Source organism: Littorina saxatilis, linkage group LG7, assembly GCF_037325665.1.
Source record: "Littorina saxatilis isolate snail1 linkage group LG7, US_GU_Lsax_2.0, whole genome shotgun sequence".
NCBI lineage: Eukaryota > Metazoa > Mollusca > Gastropoda > Littorinimorpha > Littorinidae > Littorina > Littorina saxatilis.
The window spans coordinates 3,702,492-3,722,471 of NC_090251.1; the positions used below are offsets into that span (position 1 = coordinate 3,702,492).

The 19,980-nt window shown below is 43.4% G+C and overlaps 2 protein-coding genes and 2 long non-coding RNA genes across 5 annotated transcripts; 2 read left to right on the forward strand and 2 right to left on the reverse strand.

Annotated features, from left to right (window-relative positions):
- Positions 1 to 1,068: 1,068 nt before the first annotated feature.
- On the reverse strand, positions 1,069 to 3,305 carry LOC138970477 (uncharacterized). Of its 2 annotated transcripts, XR_011456963.1 has the most exons (4): positions 3,249 to 3,305; positions 2,843 to 2,917; positions 2,460 to 2,540; positions 1,069 to 2,024 (listed from the first exon to the last, which is right to left on the reverse strand). It is a non-coding gene; the product is annotated as an uncharacterized lncRNA (long non-coding RNA). The 2 variants fall into 2 exon arrangements; XR_011456962.1 differs by having other exon boundaries at positions 2,843 to 3,293.
- A 438-nt stretch (positions 3,306 to 3,743) lies between these two features.
- On the forward strand, positions 3,744 to 6,875 carry LOC138970491 (uncharacterized). The gene is made up of 2 exons (XR_011456967.1): positions 3,744 to 3,974; positions 5,009 to 6,875. It is a non-coding gene; the product is annotated as an uncharacterized lncRNA (long non-coding RNA).
- Positions 6,876 to 9,357: 2,482 nt separating this feature from the next.
- Positions 9,358 to 13,473, reverse strand: LOC138970278 (atrial natriuretic peptide receptor 2-like). The gene is made up of 3 exons (XM_070342770.1): positions 13,329 to 13,473; positions 10,918 to 11,009; positions 9,358 to 10,385 (listed from the first exon to the last, which is right to left on the reverse strand). The coding sequence occupies exons 1-3, from the start codon at positions 13,393 to 13,395 to the stop codon at positions 10,269 to 10,271; spliced, it is 276 nt and encodes a 91-aa protein (XP_070198871.1). The 5' UTR covers positions 13,396 to 13,473; the 3' UTR covers positions 9,358 to 10,268.
- Positions 13,474 to 14,544: 1,071 nt separating this feature from the next.
- LOC138972035 (uncharacterized) lies at positions 14,545 to 18,178 on the forward strand. Its single transcript, XM_070344875.1, has 5 exons — positions 14,545 to 14,571; positions 15,962 to 16,046; positions 16,373 to 16,509; positions 16,888 to 17,257; positions 18,000 to 18,178. Exons 1-5 carry the CDS (start codon positions 14,545 to 14,547, stop codon positions 18,176 to 18,178), a joined length of 798 nt encoding a protein of 265 aa, XP_070200976.1.
- The last annotated feature ends 1,802 nt before the right edge of the window (positions 18,179 to 19,980 follow it).

Genomic DNA, 19,980 nt, shown 5'->3' on the forward strand with positions numbered 1-19,980 from the left:
AATGTTGGTACATTACAGGGCCGGACTAAGCAAAGAGGAGGGGGTGGGGGGGTGGGGAGGTTGCCAATGGTGGTCCAGGGGGATGTTCCTCTGCCCCTTGTGGGGGTCAGGGGGCGACGCCCCCTTAAGCTGAAGGGTAGGTCATATTCTGAGATAGGAAAATGGTCGCTCCTTGCATGAAACGGCATAAAATAAACAATAATACATTTTTTTTTAAATAAGTGAGGTACATGTTTAGGGGGGGAGGGGGGGTTGCGCAACCCCCATAACCCCCCCCCCCCCCTGGTAGCCCTAGTCCGGCCCTGCATTAATTGTCACTGTATGGTGTGTGTGTGTGTCACTGACCAAAGATACATATGCTCTATTTGAGTTCATACAACTTCCAATTCCATTCAAACGTTAACAAAGTGTTGCTTTCTTTCTTTCTTTATTTGGTGTTTAACGTCGTTTTCAACCATTCAAGGTTATAACAAAGTGTTGCTGGTATGCGACTGAACATGTTCTATTAGGAAAGCAAAGCAAATTCCAGTGTACATAGTGGTCAACATAAAAACAATCAGACGCATCGATGCAAGACATTTATCAAGTGGCTGACAATTGATTTTGAAATGAAAACTGTTTGCAAAATATCTCGCTGTCAAAATTATATCTTGAACAAGTACACAAAGGAATTAGGTTTGAACCATAGCAAAATGAATATGTTTCAAATTTTCATGTTGCAGACTTAAATTTACATGGACTCATGAAAATACAGAACAGGCACTGAACAAGCCATGTGATACAATACTGAACCAAATACTGAAATAGGAAGAGAAGTACATTTTAACGACAGCAGATTTTAACACCAAAAATCGACACCTAAGACAACAATCAAGAAGTTCAAATTCAATGTACATGCACTTGATCAGATAGGATAGTTTGTACTGCATGAAGAAAGATCATACACAACACACTACAGAGATCCTTCCTGATTGTTCTCAACATTGTATGTTTTCAGCTTTTTCCTCAAACTCCTTTCTTTCCATGTGCATTTCATTTTGTCCAACATTGTATGTTTTCAGCTTTTTAAAAAAACAGAACATTTTGCAAAGTGTCTTCTTGAACAGCTTGTGAAAGATCAAATGAATACAAAGTGTCATAAAAACACACCGGAACAGCATCACTGTTCCTGCATGGTTCAATAAAGTCATCTGCTTTTGCCTGTGTGTTGATGCACAGGTTTCACAGAAAATATGTTCCATGGACATCAAATCACCAAAGGGAAGTAATCGCTCTTTATGCATACGACATGTGTAATAGATTAAGCGAGAGTTGTACGGAACCTTTTCTCCTGGCACCAGAGGATGAAAGTCGCTTGTATATTTCAATGCTTGTTATTCTCTCAGGTGCCAGGAGAAAAGGTTTTGTACAACTCTCGCTTACTCTATTACACAGTCATGTCGTATGAATAAAGAGCAATTACTTCCCTTTGGTTATTTGATATCATCAACACTTTGCCTCATTCTGTTTAATATTTCTGCTTTGTGTTGCATGGACAGACACATCTGCAATACATTGGGCTTGACAAAGGTCAGTTTGCCCTTGTTCAGCATGCTTGTCATGTCAGGGGTGGTTTCACTCTCTTCACTGTAGAATTCAGGTGCGCAAGTCAGGGCTTCCAAACACTGCAATTTCTCATCTCTGTACGCACTCTTTTGGAGACACCAAACTCTCTGTTTTAGCTTTTTGGCAACACATACTCCAACATACTTTGCATTGTACTCTTCATCCTCTTTGATTTCTAATGCACTTACTGGTTCCCTAGTTTTTCTTCATAGGCCTTCAAGACACCAACAGTATAAACATGTTCAAGGCAATCCAGGCTGAAACTGCAGGGGATACTGTCAACTCAGTAATGCCTGAATGCTGGGTTGAAAAAGCAGAGTAGTACCTGGCCCACGCCTTCTCCTTGGCAGCATTCCCAACCTTGCCTCAGGGAACTAGGCAGTCATGAAGAAGCAGAAGTTTCTCTTCCAGATCTGCACCTAAAACACAGAAAATAAAATATTATAATTAAAACATACAAATATAGCCGAAATCAACCCAAGAGTAAAACTGAAGATGTAGATGCATGCACACAATCAAAACCAACAACACACGACAACAACCCAAAACTACACTTTACATGAATGGATGTGAACATATTACATTTTGTATTCCATTTGTCGTTATAGAACGTGTTGACAAACCACTTTCATGAATCCTTATCATGTCTTACAACTATGACATGTGCTATTAATGATCCTAAAAAACACATGAAATATTGTAGTGGCAGGCATGTACCTAAAATATTTGTAAACAGTAGCCTCTCTGTGCAACGAAGAAGTATTTTTGCTCGAAAACTATGAATGAATGTGATCTTTCAGGTACTGGGACTTTGCAAGCTGATTTTTTTTATACCGCCTTACTCAAAACCTTACTTTTCAATTACTGAATTGGTCGACAAGCCCTCTGAGCTCCGGTGAAAGGCAGTTGTCATTCTTGATAGATGCACAAGCGTTCTGCAATAAAGCATGCAATTTAGAAGTGACAATGAATTTAAAAACAACAGAAGACATCAAGCATATATCAAAACAGAATTATGCTGGAGGGGAAAGAAAACAAATATATTGCACTAATCTTTTTGATGTGTTGATCTGACTTCAGTTCCTGCACCATTTTTAACTTCCATGCATGATGTACATTCAAATCAATCAATGGTTCAGTTATAATATATCACTTATCGGTTATTTCTTGAATATCTGTTGTTCCAGTTCTAAATTTTCATAGTCTTTTACATAGATCTGTCAATATTTTTACTTACTTTTGGCAATTCTTGCAGTTTCTTTTGTGGTGATGCTGTCATCTTTTCAGCGATTGAGATGTCGGTACTTTCCCCCTGAAAAAACAACAACCATGGAATAGAAAGGGTATCTATAAATCTACAGCCGAATTTCTAACATTCAGAAATTGTTCTGCTGCAAATTTGTCGGTTCGCTGAGCTAAAATAGTGGCCGATGTGAGCGAGAATTCTGCAGAAAAACGATCTGCTGATCAGCTTGCGTGCACAGCTTCGGATTTACCAGTGTGTCAGATGCTCTCGCGTTTCAAGTGTTAAAAACAAAAATAATGACGTGCCGTCCACAATGAATCTTTATTGTTGATTCACATGACTCATTTCAATCATCAGCAATGATCTTTTTGTATTGGTTTGTTTGCTTTTCACATACCTCAGCCACAAACTCCACCGCCCCTTCGAAATTCTCCTTCTAAAGACTGCACCGGAAGTAAAGTTACTGTCAAAACCTCTCGCAGCCGCAGACGGGAGTTCGAAACAGGGCCAGCGTTGGCGCGCGCGCACGAGTTGGCGATCGTCAAGGGATATCTATGTATAGAATATAGTCAATGTTTGTAAAGATTTTAGTCAAGCAGTGTGTGGGAAATGTTTGGTCCTTTGTACTGGAAACTTGCATTCTCCCAGTAAGGTCATATATTGTACTACGTTGCAAGCCCCTGGAGCAATTTTTTGATTAATGCTTTTGTGAACAAGAAACAATTGACAAGTGGCTCTATCCCATCTCCCCCCTTTCCCCGTCGCTGTCACAAACTCTGCCCAAGTCCAGCCATGACTTATTTTGTAAGTCGTGCATGAGCTGGGTTTCGTGCGGTTTTGGCTTGGATGAGTGCCTATACAGTGACTCGGTGTGTGTCCGTGGGGATGGACAGCCAATCGCGGGAGTGTATTCACGCACGTGGGGTTGCGTGGTGCGTGAACGAGTCACAGGCTCGAAGGTCACTGCTGTGTAAAACTGTGAAGGAAACGGATGGTTGATGTGAATGCTCTATCCGGCCGACCGGCGTGTTGATGTTTTATACAACCCCGGAGACAAGTTGTGTTCCAGCTGTCTTGGTGTGGCTTCAAGGGTTCTACGGGTGGTCAGTCCTCGAACGGCAAGGTGTGTTGAAATTCTGTAGTTTTTCTCTCCTTCCGTGCTCAGGGTCAAAATTTGTTTGGTTCGAAAATGTTTGTGTATGAGAGAGTTTTAGTTTTTTAGTTTCCTTGGTTGGTGTCATTTTATGTGTAGGGTGTCTGGGGTAGAAAGGGGAGAGGGGGAATGGGAAACGAGGGAAAGGGGGGGGACAGTTTTTTCATTGTGCAAGAAGTGTGGAGAGCGAGTAGGCTGGTGGAAAGAAGAAAAGAGGTGTCAGCAGTTGCTGCGAGTGAACTCATGTGTGGGAAGGATTTATTTTTATGGAGGGTGAATTTAAGGTAGAGAGCGTTACTCCAGAGAATGAGTCGTGTAGTAGTTGCAAGTGCGGAAAATTTGGAGACGAGGTACGGGAGGTGTAAACGGGAGTTCACTGTCAAGACAGAAGACGGGGGGGTTGGTTTTGAATATGTGACGTCATCACGGTTAGAGAAAGAGGGAAGAACGAGGTGCCACTATGTAATATGACTTAAATTCATAAGGGGTGAGGGAAGTGGCGTTGTTTGTGAAGGGGCTGCTTGTGAATGGTTGGGTCAAATAATGGAATAGGAATTGTTTATTATGGGGCAGCCATGTTGTATTGATTTTGTGAAATGGGAGTTGTAAATACTTTGTACATTTATATTGATGATGGTGTATTTACAATTGTATAAAAGTAAAGACTATAATTAGGTATTTAAGGGAGTGAAAATTGTAAGAATTATTACATAATTGGTCATGTTGGGACTCTGGTATTTTGATAATGATGTTGTGGTTAAAGTTAAATAGTAACTTTGATGAGATGGCCAGGGTGGTTAATTAAGTAGTTAATTATGGTAATTAATGAGTAATTAAGTAAAGAGGGGACTTTGTAAGTTGATGAAAATGGATAATTATGGGAAGTCTAATGAGGGAGATATTGTTATTAGGAGAGTCAATTTATGGACTTTGTGGGTAAGGGGAGATAATTGAAGTATTGTTGGGGGAACAAGTAGTTATACTTGGCTTTGTTCCTACGACAGCGTTCAAGCATAGAAGTGTGAGCTGTGGAGCGTTCAAGCATAGAAGTGTGAGCTGTGGAGCGTTCAAGCACAGAAGCGGGGCTGTGGGAGAGTCCAAGCCAGGAGAGACGAACGACATAAGAGACAGCATGAGGTTCCGGGTGCAAGATGTTTCCGGCTCTATACCCGGGATGAAGGCGTGTTAGCTGGTGGGGTTTTTGACCACCGGTGTGTCGCAAGTGTGAGCTGTGGAGGTGAGGTGGCCCACCGTCAGTGGGTAAAGTGGTGGAGGTGCTGGCATTTTATTGCCACAAGCAGTCTGTGCACAAGAATATTTTATGGCATCTGTGTGCCTGAGTTATGCAGCTGTGGCTTCAATAAGCACTGTGACCTATAAGTTAGTTTAAAGACATTAAAGACATGGAGATTTTGCAAGTGTTAGAGGAAACCAGGTAGAAATTGACTATTAATTAAATATTAGGTTAGTAATTTAGTACCAGGCCTGGTTAATTACATTTCAACGGGATTAATCTGGAGTGTCTTTATTTTTTCGAGCGACGTTTGATTTTGTGGATCGGCGAGATTTGAAACTGGACTGTGATGTGAAACGTCATGATCACTACGCACGAAGAGAAAATTATGTAGTGATATGGTAATTTGTTGTTATGAAGTAAAGTTGTTACGTGGTGGATTAATGTGAGTGTGTTATTGATGAATTAATGTTCGTACCACTTATTGTGTTGAAATAAGTGGAAGAGAATTGAGGGTTTTGTTATTTAAAGTTAAGTTAATTAGTATTACTGGTGGCTGGGCCTACTGGTTTCATGTGTAGCTGCGTTTGGCGTTGATCTTATGCATCAAGGTTGAAGGCAGTGTAGCAGTAAACGTTGGTAGTCCCTATTACGAGTTATTAGTGTAAACATAAGTTAGAAATAAAAGTTAGTTAATAAATAACGGGGTTAAGTGATTAATGTAGGTGAAGATAAGCGGATTTTGAGTTGAGATAAATTTATAAAGAGACATCTTGATTTTTCGGGAGTAGGGAATTAAGGTGGTAAACGGTAATATTTAGGGGTATTTACAGTTCTCTTAGTATTAAGTTATAAATTCTCATAGCCATTTTGTTTCGTTAAAACTTTAAGATAATTCTTCCTACTTCATCTATCTTTGATTTTGAGTGATGGTGATTGGGTGTGAATGTGAATGCGGTGATTTCGTGTGTGTAAATAATAAACTTTGGTTTGAATGTTGCCTGGGTGTGGAGTCAGTGATTAGAGTAAGAGTGGTTGATTGTGTCTGAGTGTTTTGTACGATAAAAGGTATTCCTATACCTCTCCCAAAACTTAGGGGAGTTACACCTTCGTGGTTGAAAACGACGTTAAACACCAAATAAATAAAATAAATAAATAAATAAACCAACAACAACAACAACAACACCAACACCAACACCAACTACAACAACAACATTAGTTTTGCCCAAAACACATCAGGTAAATCCTGGTTGGTATCGCCGATTGTTTGGCAGTGTACAATTTAGAGATTGACCTTGCAAGATTTCGTCACGTTCTATGACGCAAAATAAGAATTGACGTCATCGTGCTTGTGTTTTACGTCATTCAGATCTTGACACGGTGACTGCGCTTTGAAACTATTTACCCCGTTGCACGGCTTTCTTTGATTTTTCACATGACATTTGTTTCACCTTTATCACTGGTCAACTGTTACAACATAAATGACAGGTACCGCTTATGAACCTTTTTAGTCTAAATAATTATGTCGTTTACACTGTTTACTGCCTGTTTGAAAAGTAGCAAATCATGGCATTACTCAAAACGCACAAACAAGAACACACACAATTGTTTTTTTAATAAAAATATGTTTGCTCTTCTATTTGTCTTAATTACTGTGTGTGTGTGTGTGTGTGTGTGTGTGTGTGTGTGTGTGTGTGTGTGTGTGTGTGTGTGTGTGTGGCTGCGTTACAAATTTGTATTTGAAATCAACTCAAACCTGACACACTTTGTGTTTAATGATCACTGTTGTTCACAAAGTTTGGTGACCTCCCTCAAATGTCGAAGTCTCCGCTTTCACAAAAATAAAATACACAAACGGTGCATTAACTGAAAAATTCTACAAAATGAATTTAAGAAAAACTGTTCAAGCAAAGACAGTATACAGTAAGTCACCATCTTGAATTTCCCTCCATCCAGAAGGGAGATAACTGCAATTTAATCTAACGTGTAAAAAAAGACAACCCAAAAACAAATCAAACCAACACATCTTAAACAAAAAAACACAACATAAACAAAACACACACAAAACATAAACAACACACACAAAACATAAACAAAACACACACAAATCTTAAACAAAACACACACACAACATAAACAAGGCGCACAGCTGGTAGGTTGATCTTTGTGATAACCCTAAAACTCATAGACTGCTAACGTTCCAAAATCGAGGATAAAAAAAAGAAAGAAATGTTTGTTATTGGAATGTTTAATGTTTGATACAACAAGTCATTCACTTGTCTTGTTTTGTCAAACATGTAGGCTAACGTTCCTTCTTCTTCTTCTTCTTCTTCTTCGTTCATGGGCTTAGACTCCCACGTTCACTCATGTTTTTAGCACGAGTGGATTTTTACGTGTATGACCGTTTTTACCCCGCCATTCAGGCAGCATACTGTTACACCAATTTCGGGAGGCATGCTGGGTATTTTCGTGTTTCTATAACCGTGCGCACTTGGTCTCAAAGTTGTGCTTGCGTTTACTCACGAAGGGGGTTAAGTCACTAGCAGGTCTGCACATAAGTTGACCTGGGAGATCGGAAAAATCTCCACTCTAAACCCACCAGGCGGCAGCGACCGGGATTCGAACTTACGACCTCCCGATTAGGAGGCCGACGTCTTATCACCACGCCACTGCGCCCGTCCCCAATAAGTAACCTTTCTTGATGTTTGTGTCGATCTTTGTGGTATGTTTTACTCAGGGATGATGCTTGATGGTGGCAGTTTGTGTCGATCTTTGTGGTATGTTTTACTCAGGGATGATGCTTGATGGTGGCAGTTTGTGTCGATCTTTGTGGTATGTTTTACTCAGGGATGATGCTTGATGGTGGCAGTTTGTGTCGATCTTTGTGGTATGTTTTACTCAGGGATGATGCTTGATGGTGGCAGTTTGTGTCGATCTTTGTGGTATGTTTTACTCAGGGATGATGCTTGATGGTGGCAGTTTGTGTCGATCTTTGTGGTATGTTTTACTCAGGGATGATGCTTGATGGTGGCAGTTTGTGTCGATCTTTGTGGTATGTTTTACTCAGGGATGATGCTTGATGGTGGCAGTTTGTGTCGATCTTTGTGGTATGTTTTACTCAGGGATGATGCTTGATGGTGGCAGTTTGTGTCGATCTTTGTGGTATGTTTTACTCAGGGATGATGCTTGATGGTGGCAGTTTGTGTCGATCTTTGTGGTATGTTTTACTCAGGGATGATGCTTGATGGTGGCAGTTTGTGTCGATCTTTGTGGTATGTTTTACTCAGGGATGATGCTTGATGGCGGCAGTTTGTGTCGATCTTTGTGGTATGTTTTACTCAGGGATGATGCTTGATGGTGGCAGTTTGTACAAGTCCAACACTGTAAGCTGAAGTGTTCCACTTTGGAAGACACTTGTTGCAACCAGTTGTGAACACACATGGTGGACACTTGATAGTGATTACCATGTGTGCGACTTTTACAGTAGAACTATATAGTAGTTCGCATAAAAAAAACACACGAAAGCTTGAATTTTCGAGGGCGCGAAGCAAGAAAGCGGCTGTTAATAATTTTAAAAAACTTCGCAAATCCAAAGCTTCAAATTGCGCACAGCATGTATTCATTCACTTGTTCACGCAAAACTAACAAGAATTAGGACATTTCAGTTGCACATCAGGTTTTTATTGTGAAATATAATTGTCACCCTTTTCAGCTCCACTTTTTCGCACTAAGTCAATTACAAAATCAGCTAATGGTTAAAAAAAAATGTAAAAAAAAGAAGAAGTTATGCATATAATACAGTTACTTGAAACGAAACAATAAACAGTATTCAACGAGGACACAAACTCAAGCAAAAAAGCCTACATCACGTGACCAAAACAATACAATATCAGCTGATCATTAAATATACAGATGGATGTATAACGTATTTGATTAGCTTTGTGTCATAAATTACTTAATCAAAAGCAATTCCCGATCACTTACTTTACACGGATGCAGACGTCGACAAAGATCAGTACAGGGCGAGAGGAAGTAAGGGAAGTAACTGCCTGATAGTGCCCGACCCGGAAATAAAGTCAGTTACCTCCCCTATTCAACTTCGCTCGCTCACTTGACTGCTCAGTTGGTAGAGCACTGGACTTGTGATCGGAAGGTCGCAGGTTCGAATTCGGGCCGGGACGGACACGGGTCAGCTTGATGTGCAGACCTAGAGACGGAAGCCATGTCCCACCCCCGTGTCACCACAATGACACGCAAAAGACCTCGGTCATTTCTGCCATAAGTGCAGATGGCTGATACCACCTGTGTATCTCGTCAAAAGCCGTGAGGGCGTAACACTCGAATCATATAACCCATAATATTGTCCTGAGAGGCGAAATATTAGCCTGTAAGAGGAACAAGAACAAGAACAAGAAGAACAAGGACAGACAACACGTTGATAGAACACACAGCCTGACTGCAGTGGGCAGGTATATGGTGATGAACACAAGCCCTTAACATTGACAGCAAGCTTCACGTGCCTACGATAGGGATCCTGCACCTCAAAGTCTATCATATCGAAGATCACAGCACGGCCTCATCTTCCACAGATTATTTTGACTGTGTGTCAGTTTTATTGTTTTGACTGTGTGTCAGTTTCATTGTTTTGACTGTGTGTCAGTTTCATTGTTTTGACTGTGTGTCAGTTTCATGGTTTTGACTGTGTGTCAGTTTCATTGTTTTGACTGTGTGTCAGTTTCATGGTTTTGACTGTGTGTCAGTTTCATTGTTTTGACTGTGTGTCAGTTTCATTGTTTTGACTGTGTGTCAGTTTCATTGTTTTGACTGTGTGTCAGTTTCATTGTTTTGACTGTGTGTCAGTTTCATTGTTTTGACTGTGTGTCAGTTTCATGGTTTTGACTGTGTGTCAGTTTCATGGTTTTGACTGTGTGTCAGTTTCATGGTTTTGACTGTGTGTCAGTTTCATGGTTTTGACTGTTTGTCAGTTTCATTGTTTTGACAGTCAGTTTCTTTGTTCTATCCAACACGTTTCACGCACAACTGTCGCCATGGTGTCGGTAGTTGACGTCACAGGAGCTGTGTAAATGGTTGCTATGGTAACCGCTCTCCTCCCCGATCAGCCAATAGGTGTCCTGTACCCCCTTGCCCTGCAGACAAATGGCAGACATCGTGATAAAGGTGAAGGACAATAAAACAAACAAATATGACAAGTACCATGTCAAAGCTGAATGAAAATATAAAAGACACATGATAGACATGTGCGGATGACACAAATAAAGACATCATACGTGATTTGCATTGTTGGACAAATGATGGCATTTTACAGACATCGACAGTGCCATTGTTCTGTGAGACGGCGTATCCAACACCACGCGCATCATGTGTTGGACGGAATGAAATTCGATCCGAGAAAACTTGTCAGACAGACACAGACATATAGAAAAACAGAGCTACATACCGACACCGGCACCGACAAACACTCACACACACACACACACACACACACACACACACACACACACACACACGCACTCACTCACTCACTCACTCGCTCACTCACATACATGCACACACACACACAAACCACACACACACACACACACACACACACACACAACCCCACGCAGATAATCATAGACACACCTACCCATACCCCCTCCCACACACACACACACTTACCTTCATCTCCACAGGCCCACGGTATTGTGTGATAAAGTTGCCCGATCCGTCCAGAATGCGTTTGGCCGTCTCGCTCAGGTGGATCTTCAGCGCTGCACGGGGGGTAGGGGGAGGTGGAGAGAAAGAAGCAATGAATGTAACAACAGCTGGTGCGTTTTGCAGAAACAAAAATAAAATAGAAGGAAAAAACATAATAACAACCAGGCCTGGATCTAGTGTAGGAGAGAGAGGGGTTTCCAACATGAGACTAGGGTTCTGGGGCCTGGATCTAGTGTACGAGAGAGAGGGATTTCCAACATGAGACTAGGGTTCTGGGGCCTGGATCTAGTGTAGGAGAGAGAGGGGTTTCCAACATGAGACTAGGGTTCTGCGGCCTGGATCTAGTGTAGGAGAGAGAGGGGTTTCCAACATGAGACTAGGGTTCTGCGGCCTGGATCTAGTGTAGGAGAGAGAGGGGTTTCCAACATGAGACTAGGGTTCTGGGGCCTGGATCTAGTGTAGGAGAGAGAGGGGTTTCCAACATGAGACTAGGGTTCTGCGGCCTGGATCTAGTGTAGGAGAGAGAGGGGTTTCCAACATGAGACTAGGGTTCTGCGGCCTGGATCTAGTGTAGGAGAGAGAGGGGTTTCCAACATGAGACTAGGGTTCTGGGGCCTTGATCTAGTGTAGGAGAGAGAGGGGTTTCCAACATGAGACTAGGCTTCTGCGGCCTGGATCTAGTGTAGGAGAGAGAGGGGTTTCCAACATGAGACTAGGGTTCTGCGGCCTGGATCTAGTGTAGGAGAGAGAGGGGTTTCCAACATGAGACAAGGGTTCTGGGGCCTGGATCTAGTGTAGGAGAGAGAGGGGTTTCCAACATGAGACTAGGGTTCTGGGGCCTGGATCTAGTGTAGGAGAGAGAGGGGTTTCCAACATGAGACTAGGGTTCTGCGGCCTGGATCTAGTGTAGGAGAGAGAGGGGTTTCCAACATGAGACTAGGGTTCTGGGGCCTGGATCTAGTGTAGGAGAGAGAGGGGTTTCCAACATGAGACTAGGGTTCTGGGGCCTGGATCTAGTGTAGGAGAGAGAGGGGTTTCCAACATGAGACTAGGGTTCTGCGGCCTTGCATGTGAAAGGGGCACACTAGGTCTAGATCGCTTCTTGAGAAAAAAATTACAATTGCCGGGTGAGTTGGGGGGGGGGCGGTCTTGCGGAACCCAGGAACCTCCTCTAGATCTAGCCCTGACAATGACAACAACAAAAAACATCATTATACAAATAACACCAGTCTTTTGAATTCAACCACCTGTTGCAAGTGTGTGGTGGAAAGAAAAGGAACGGCGTGTGACGTGAAACAAATGACTGTCCTAGAATCAGCACAACAAGGAACGGCGTGTGACGTGAAACAAATGACTGTCCTAGAATCAGCACAACAAGGACCGACGTGTGACGTGAAACAAATGAATGTCCTAGAATCAGCACAACAAGGAACGGCGTGTGACGTGAAACAAATGACTGTCCTAGAATCAGCACAACAAGGAACGGCGTGTGACGTGAAACAAATGACTGTCCTAGAATCAGCACAACAAGGAACGGCGTGTGACGTGAAACAAATGACTGTCCTAGAATCAGCACAACAAGGACCGGCGTGTGACGTGAAACAAATGACTGTCCTAGAATCAGCACAACAAGGAACTGCGTGTGACGTGAAACAAATGAATGTCCTAGAGTCAGCACAACAAGGACCGACGTGTGACGTGAAACAAATGACTGTCCTAGAATCAGCACAACAAGGAACTGCGTGTGACGTGAAACAAATGAATGTCCTAGAATCAGCACAACAAGGACCGACGTGTGACGTGAAACAAATGACTGTCCTAGAATCAGCACAACAAGGAACGGCGTGTGACGTGAAACAAATGACTGTCCTAGAATCAGCACAACAAGGAACGGCGTGTGACGTGAAACAAATGACTGTCCTAGAATCAGCACAACAAGGAACGGCGTGTGACGTGAAACAAATGAATGTCCTAGAATCAGCACAACAAGGACCGACGTGGTAGACAACCATAACTTCTTCAGCACGCGTGATTCAGCTCAAATACACTGATAAGCCTCATATTTCATAATACTTCAAGCAGGATATGTGGCAGTGTTAACGGTGTTCTCGAACCAACAGTAGTGCGGTATCATTTTAACACCCCCCCCCCCCCCCCCCCCTCTGCCAGAAACCCTTTCAGTGACAGAACAAAGGTGAGCTACACTAGCTGCCTATCCTCAAATTATTATCATCGTCATCAGTCCCATGTCTAAGACAGTCTTTGGCGGGACCTGAGGGCAAAAGAGGCAAACACCCTTCTCCAGGCGGTTGTGTTGGAGGCCGTCAACTTAGGGCCTACACCCACTGGCGAAAGAAGTAAGACCCACTCACGCTGTCCTGTAGACTCCATACGAGAAGCGGTGTTGACGGTGTCACCGAACAGACAGTAGCGCGGCATCTTCTTGCCCACCACGCCTGCACAGCACGGTCCTGAACATATAAAACACACAGCTTGCTTTATGAAGCCTCACACATTATGTATATGTCATGCCCAATTAACTGAATTGCAGAATTCGCGGAATCGGCAAAACTTTTGCCCATTTCGCGCAATCTGCAAAGCGGCAGCGTTTTTGCCGAAAATGCGAAAAGGTTACTAAAAACTTGCCCATTTTGCCCAAAAGTCAAATTTTGAGTGTCTCAAACGCCGTGGGGATCAGCACACGCAGACAGCTAGATGATAGAAAGGATAGATATTGCAATAATCGATACGCTCTGCCAAGTTATGGCTACAGGGGTATTTTTGTGTGCATTTGCGGAGTTATTTTTGACACAGATCAACACAATATAATCTATTAGAATAAGCAAAGAGAAGGTCGTGAACCCATTTCCTGTAATAAGTGAACGGTGTCTACGATTATTTCCAATCTTCTTTTTAGGTTGCAGTTCTCTACGTCTACGACCGGGAAGGCCTGGACGCTCCACTAATGGCAGCCAAGTCTTGATGATAATGACATGATAACCATTGCTGACCTCACACATGTCTGGATTTAGGGGAGTTTCCTGGGTTACATCCTCAAAAAAGGATGATGATCATTCTCCAAGGCACTCTAACTAACGTGTCCTATCATTTAGAGCGCTTACTTTCCTTTGTTTTTTTAAGATCTGAATAGCGCTCTGCCTTGTTTCGTTTAAGATTCTTATAGTATAGTTGGCTGCAAAAGAAACGCGACACATGTACAGTCGCGCCCACTGTTGACGGTGATTTTGTCGTCGTTTTCACGCTGCTGTCAAATATGAACCGGATAAGGTACTTCAAAAAGAAAAACAGATTCGCGGAGGACATTTTCTGGCTGTACGATTCATACAATCCTTTTTAATTGCTGTCGTTTTTACCTCTTAATACATTGTGTAATACGGGGTAGAGGTGATCGTGATCGCAGGCAAGTGGGTCACTTTGACACGCTACAAAAATCGTAAACATGCATATTTTTTTCCGACATGGGAAAGGCAGTCGTGGAGAAAATTAACCAGTTTAATTCTAAATTATCTGCCGAAGCGTTATATAATCAAACAAGTGTACATGGAGATAAGTTATATAGTGTTACAAATGGTTGTTATTAAGATTAAAGGCACAGTAAGCCTCCCGTAAACCATCACAGAGCTCCCCGAGCGTCTAAATACAGTACAAGCATACTTCCATTTGAACGCTCACCGAACGGGAACATCCTGGCTGCTTTCTGTCGAGCGTGAGACATTTTCAAAGAATTTATTTTCGTAGACTTGTTCGTTAACAACAACGGCGCCTCGTTTTTGCGCTAGACCTAACTTTTAAAATCTAAATAATAAATTGACAGCTTGTTACACAAACATTCTTTAATCATAAAAGAATTCGTTTTTTATCAAGACAAGATCAGAACAATTCGAAGTTGTGAAAGTTTAAAAAAAAACTTGACTAAATATAAAAAGAAAAGCCCGGAAGCAGGGTCACGCAAGGGTCGTAGTAGACGACGGTTTATCAGTGCAAATCGCCGTTCCTCTCAACAGTCAAAAGCCATCGCTAGAGTTCTTGTGAACCACAGCCGTTGTTTCGTGCATAAAAAACGTGCTATTGTAGATAAGCTCACATCGAGTCGCATTCATGACTAACTGACGACTGCATTGTGAAAAAGGAAAACTGGATCACACGGGTTCACGATGGCTCAGGGGTAAGATAAACCACGCAAAAATAAATTCTTTGAAAATTGTTCGCTCTTTACGGAGGGCACCTAGGATGTTCTCAATTGGTGAGTGTTTAAATGAAAGGGTGTTTGTACTGTGTGTAAAATCCTGACCGTATCTGTGATGGTTTACGGGAGGCTCACTCTGCCTTTAAGAGTTTTACACTGGAAAATTATGCACAACATTTATCCGACCAACATTCTCCTGTGTAAAATGAAAGTAACGGAAACTAATAAATGTAATTACTGTTGTGATGTAACTGATTTCATTGAACACTTCTTTTTTGAATGCCCGGTTGTATACACATTCTGGAAGTTTATTGAAGAATTTATTTTTCGTACTTTAGAAATTAAGATTGTTTTGAAAGTTAGTGATGTTTTATTTGGTATGCATTTTGTAATGGTGAAAAAGGCAACTATGTATAAATTGAACCACATTATCTTAATCGGAAAGATGTGCGTTAGTATATATAAAAAAAACAAATTCGTTTTTACCGTTGGAAAGTATTTTTAATAGGCAGTTACAGATAAGAAGCATTTTTGTGTGAGTGTTCGAAGAACAAAACGTTAAAAAAAGTTAGCTTGTTGTACTCGATAAGTTGTATTTAATTCATTGTATGAGATATTGTTAATTGTTGATATTTATTTGAATAAAAAAATTTAAAACAAAAAAATGGTTGTTATGGGGTTCAGTTAGGGTTCAAGGTTGTTTAGGAAAACCTCCAAAGCACGGATTAGGCAGAAGCTATTTTGTCTGTGTAATTGTGTACAACGAAATGATGTATGAACGTTGTGTGTCTGTGACAGATCGTGTTCCAGGCCACCCGGCGAGAGAGCTGGACAGGAGACATCGGCTTGGATGACATCAAGGTCTATCTCAACTGTTCAGAAAGTGAGTTACACTTGGCCTGTAAGGTGATGTGCTAGCGGTTGGGATGGGTGGGGTGCTTTCGTCAAGTCTATTCGTAACTACATGTATTTTCTTTGGACTGAATTATGAACCTAGCGTTTCGAGGACATAACACCGAAGGCTTTCTTGTTTCTTTCAGATAAGATAACAGACTGTGTCCTCACGGCAAAGTAACAGTTCCTTCTTGGTGACGATTACTTTGGTTGAGAGTTTTGTCTAACCGTACAATGAACTTTCCATGTTGCTGTTGTTGAACCACAAGGTCCTGCCCAGAGTTCATGTTGCCCTCTGTCTGTTCAATGTGACAGTGACGGTAGGAACGACTCCTCGAGCAGACGACATCACCACAGCCAGTTCTGTCACCACCATGCAGCCCCCACCAGGCTCCACCGGCGTTACAACACCCCCACCACCACCGCCTACCACCACCACTACTGCGACTATGGTCCGCTGGACCCGAAAAGCAACAGCTAACTAACTAACTGCGACGACCACCATCACCACTACCACAACAACCACTCCGGAACCAACGACAACAACGACCAGCACAACAACGACAACGACAATGCAGACGACACAAGCCACATCACCAACATCAACAACCACGACCACTATGCCGACATCAACAACATCATTACAAACAGTAACAACAAGATACACAATGAGAGACACGTCCACGCCTATGACGTCAACGTCGGCAGAAACACACGCGCCTTATTCAACCAAAGTCGTAAGTGGAGAAACGACCTTGACACCGAGCGGGGAACAAACGACAACTCCAGACATCCACGGGCAACGAACGACAATTCCTGATATGAATCAGCAACGAACGACAACCCCTGGCCACAGCCAGGACTTTTCAACCAGGCAATCCACCGCCTCCTCCATCCTGCCTTCGTCATCCACGACAGACGTCTCTGGATCGGGGTCGTCAGAGGGAGATTACATCAAAGATTACACAGAGGGGGAGGCGGGGGGAGAGGGGGAGGGGTCTGAAACCGACACTCGCTCCGCCTCCAGCAGTCAAGGGGCGGGGCCTACCGTGTCGGACTACCTGCCACTCATCATCGGCGTGACCCTGGGCGTGTTGGTGGGCGTGGCTGTGGTGGGCGTGCTAGCGTGGCTGTGGACTCGCAACAAGCGGAAGCAGAAAGCTCTGAGGGTGGAGGAGGACCAGCTCAACATCATCGGCAGTATAGAGCCGTCCTCCTACTCTTACCCCCTCTCTGGATCTGAACATTGACTACAGCATCGTCACCGGCAATACAGGACATCAGTATAGAGCCGTCCTCCTACTCTTACCCCCTCTCTGGATCTGAACATTGACTACAGCATCGTCACCGGCAATACAGGACATCGTCACCGGCAATACAGGACATCAGTGTTGAGCCGTCCTCCTACTCTTACCCCCTCTCTGGATCTGAACATTGACTACAGCATCGTCACCGGCAATACAGGACATCAGTGTTGAGCCGTCCTCCTACTCTTACCCCCTCTCTGGATCTGAACATTGACTACAGCATCGTCACCGGCAATACAGGACATCAGTGTTGAGCCGTGTTCCCACTCTTACCCCCTCTCTGGATCTGAACATTGACTACAGCATCGTCACCGGCAATATAGGACATCAGTGTTGAGCCGTCCTCCTACTCTTACCCCCTCTCTGGATCTGAACATTGACTACAGCATCGTCACCGGCAATACAGGACATCAGTATAGAGCCGTCCTCCTACTCTTACCCCCTCTCTGGATCTGAACATTGACTACAGCATCGTCACCGGCAATACAGGACATCAGTATAGAGCCGTCCTCCTACTCTTACCCCCTCTCTGGATCTGAACATTGACTACAGCATCGTCACCGGCAATACAGGACATCAGTATAGAGCCGTCCTCCTACTCTTACCCCCTCTCTGGATCTGAACATTGACTACAGCATCGTCACCGGCAATACAGGACATCGTCACCGGCAATACAGGACATCGTCACCGGCAATACAGGACATCAGTGTTGAGCCGTGTTCCCGCCCCTACCCTCCCGCCGGTGTCTAACTTTGGCTCCAACGCCATGAAGGGCACAACAGACCCCAGCCCCTGCTCTACACCGGCAATATAGAACATCATCCACAGCAATATAGGACATCAGTATCGAGCCGTGTTTCTACCCCTACCCTCCGGTGTCTAACTTTGGCTACAACACCTATAAGGGCATTACTGGGCCCATCTCCCACTCTACACGCGTTCTCGATCCAACGTCGGCAGTGTAATAGACCAACAACATCATAAGCATAGAGCAGAGGCTACAATATCGTCATCAGCAATACAGGATATCATCCACAGCAGTATTATTGAGCCGTGCCTCCCAGCTAGCAAGCTTTCGTCGGCCGACTGACGATTTCAGTCGGGTGACGTCGTCATATGTCGTGTGTCGTCGTCCGTTGTCGCGCCGATACCGTTTGACTGTGTGTAAAACTCGGCAAATGTACGTAATAAACCCCGACATCGGCCCGACGCAATGTTGTTGTCGATAAAATTATGCAGAGTTACGGGAGATAACAAATTGATGATCATTATTTTGTTACGGGAGATAACAAATTGATGATCATTATTTTAACATTTGTTACGTCCCCTGTTCAAGCGTCGGTCCAGCAACGGCGTGACATTATGAGACTGACCATGCAAATGCGAAACTAAATTATTCATATTTGTTGACTTTTTCACATAGGAGTAGGATAATTAATTGTAAGTTTTATTTGCATATTTGCAATCAAATACAGCATGAGCTCAAATCATGAGTTTTACATTTTAAAAATACGCCATCATTTACTTGAAATATTCAAATAGCTTTCCTTACGGTAAACAAGATTGAGTGTGCAAATGGCTGCTGCTTTCCCGCGTGAGCGAATTTTATTTGTTTTCTTAGTTCAAGTTAATATCGAAAGAAGAGACATTCTTGGGACAGCACATTGATGATATGTTATCCGAGACGAATGTTGCCTCGGGATCTCAATCTGAGTGCTGGTCCCAGTGCCACGTGGTGGCGGTGAGAATAGTTGTGTAGCCAGTGAGTCAGGCTCTTGGCAATGACAATCAGATTCAGACGTCAACTCGAGGACAACCGACGGATGGAGCGAGTAAGTGATTTCGGTTTTTTTTGGCTCTCAATGTTAGTTTTGCTGTTACAGTGAGGGGGGGGGGGGGGGGGGTACATACTGCTGTATCTTATTCTGTATATGTAGATGTAGGTGTGTTTTGTCCTGTTACAGTGGGGGAGGGGGGTGTTGTACACACTGCTGTAAATATAGATGTAGGTGTGTTTTGTCTTGTTACAGTGGGGGGGGGGGGGGGTGTACATACTGCTGTAGATGTAGGTGTGTATTGTCCTGTTACAGGGGGGGGGGGTAACATACTTCTGTAGCTGTAGGGGGAGGGGGGTACATACTGCTGTAGCTGTTAGTGATTTTTGCACTGTTACACTGGGGGGGGGGGGGGGTGGAGTACATACTGCTGAATCTGTAGCTGTAAGTGTGGTTTGCACTGTTACACTTGGGGGGGGGGTGTACATACTGATGTATCTGTAGCTGTAGGTGTGACGTGTATTGCATTGTAACACTGGGGGGGGGGGGGGTGTACATACTGATCTATCTGTAGCTGGTGGTGTGTTTTGCACTGTTACACACTTGGGGGGGGGGGGTGTACATACTAACTGCTGAATCTGTAGCTGTACGTGTGTTCTGCACAGTGACACTGGGCGGGGGGGGGGGGGGAGGGGGTTGTACATACTGCTGAATCTGTAGCTGTAGGTGTGTTTTGTACTGTTACACTTGGGGGGGGGGGGTGTGTGCATACTGATGTATATGCTTGGCGCTGGTGGACAATATTCACTTTTTTGGCCAAAAACACACTTCAGTGCAAAGT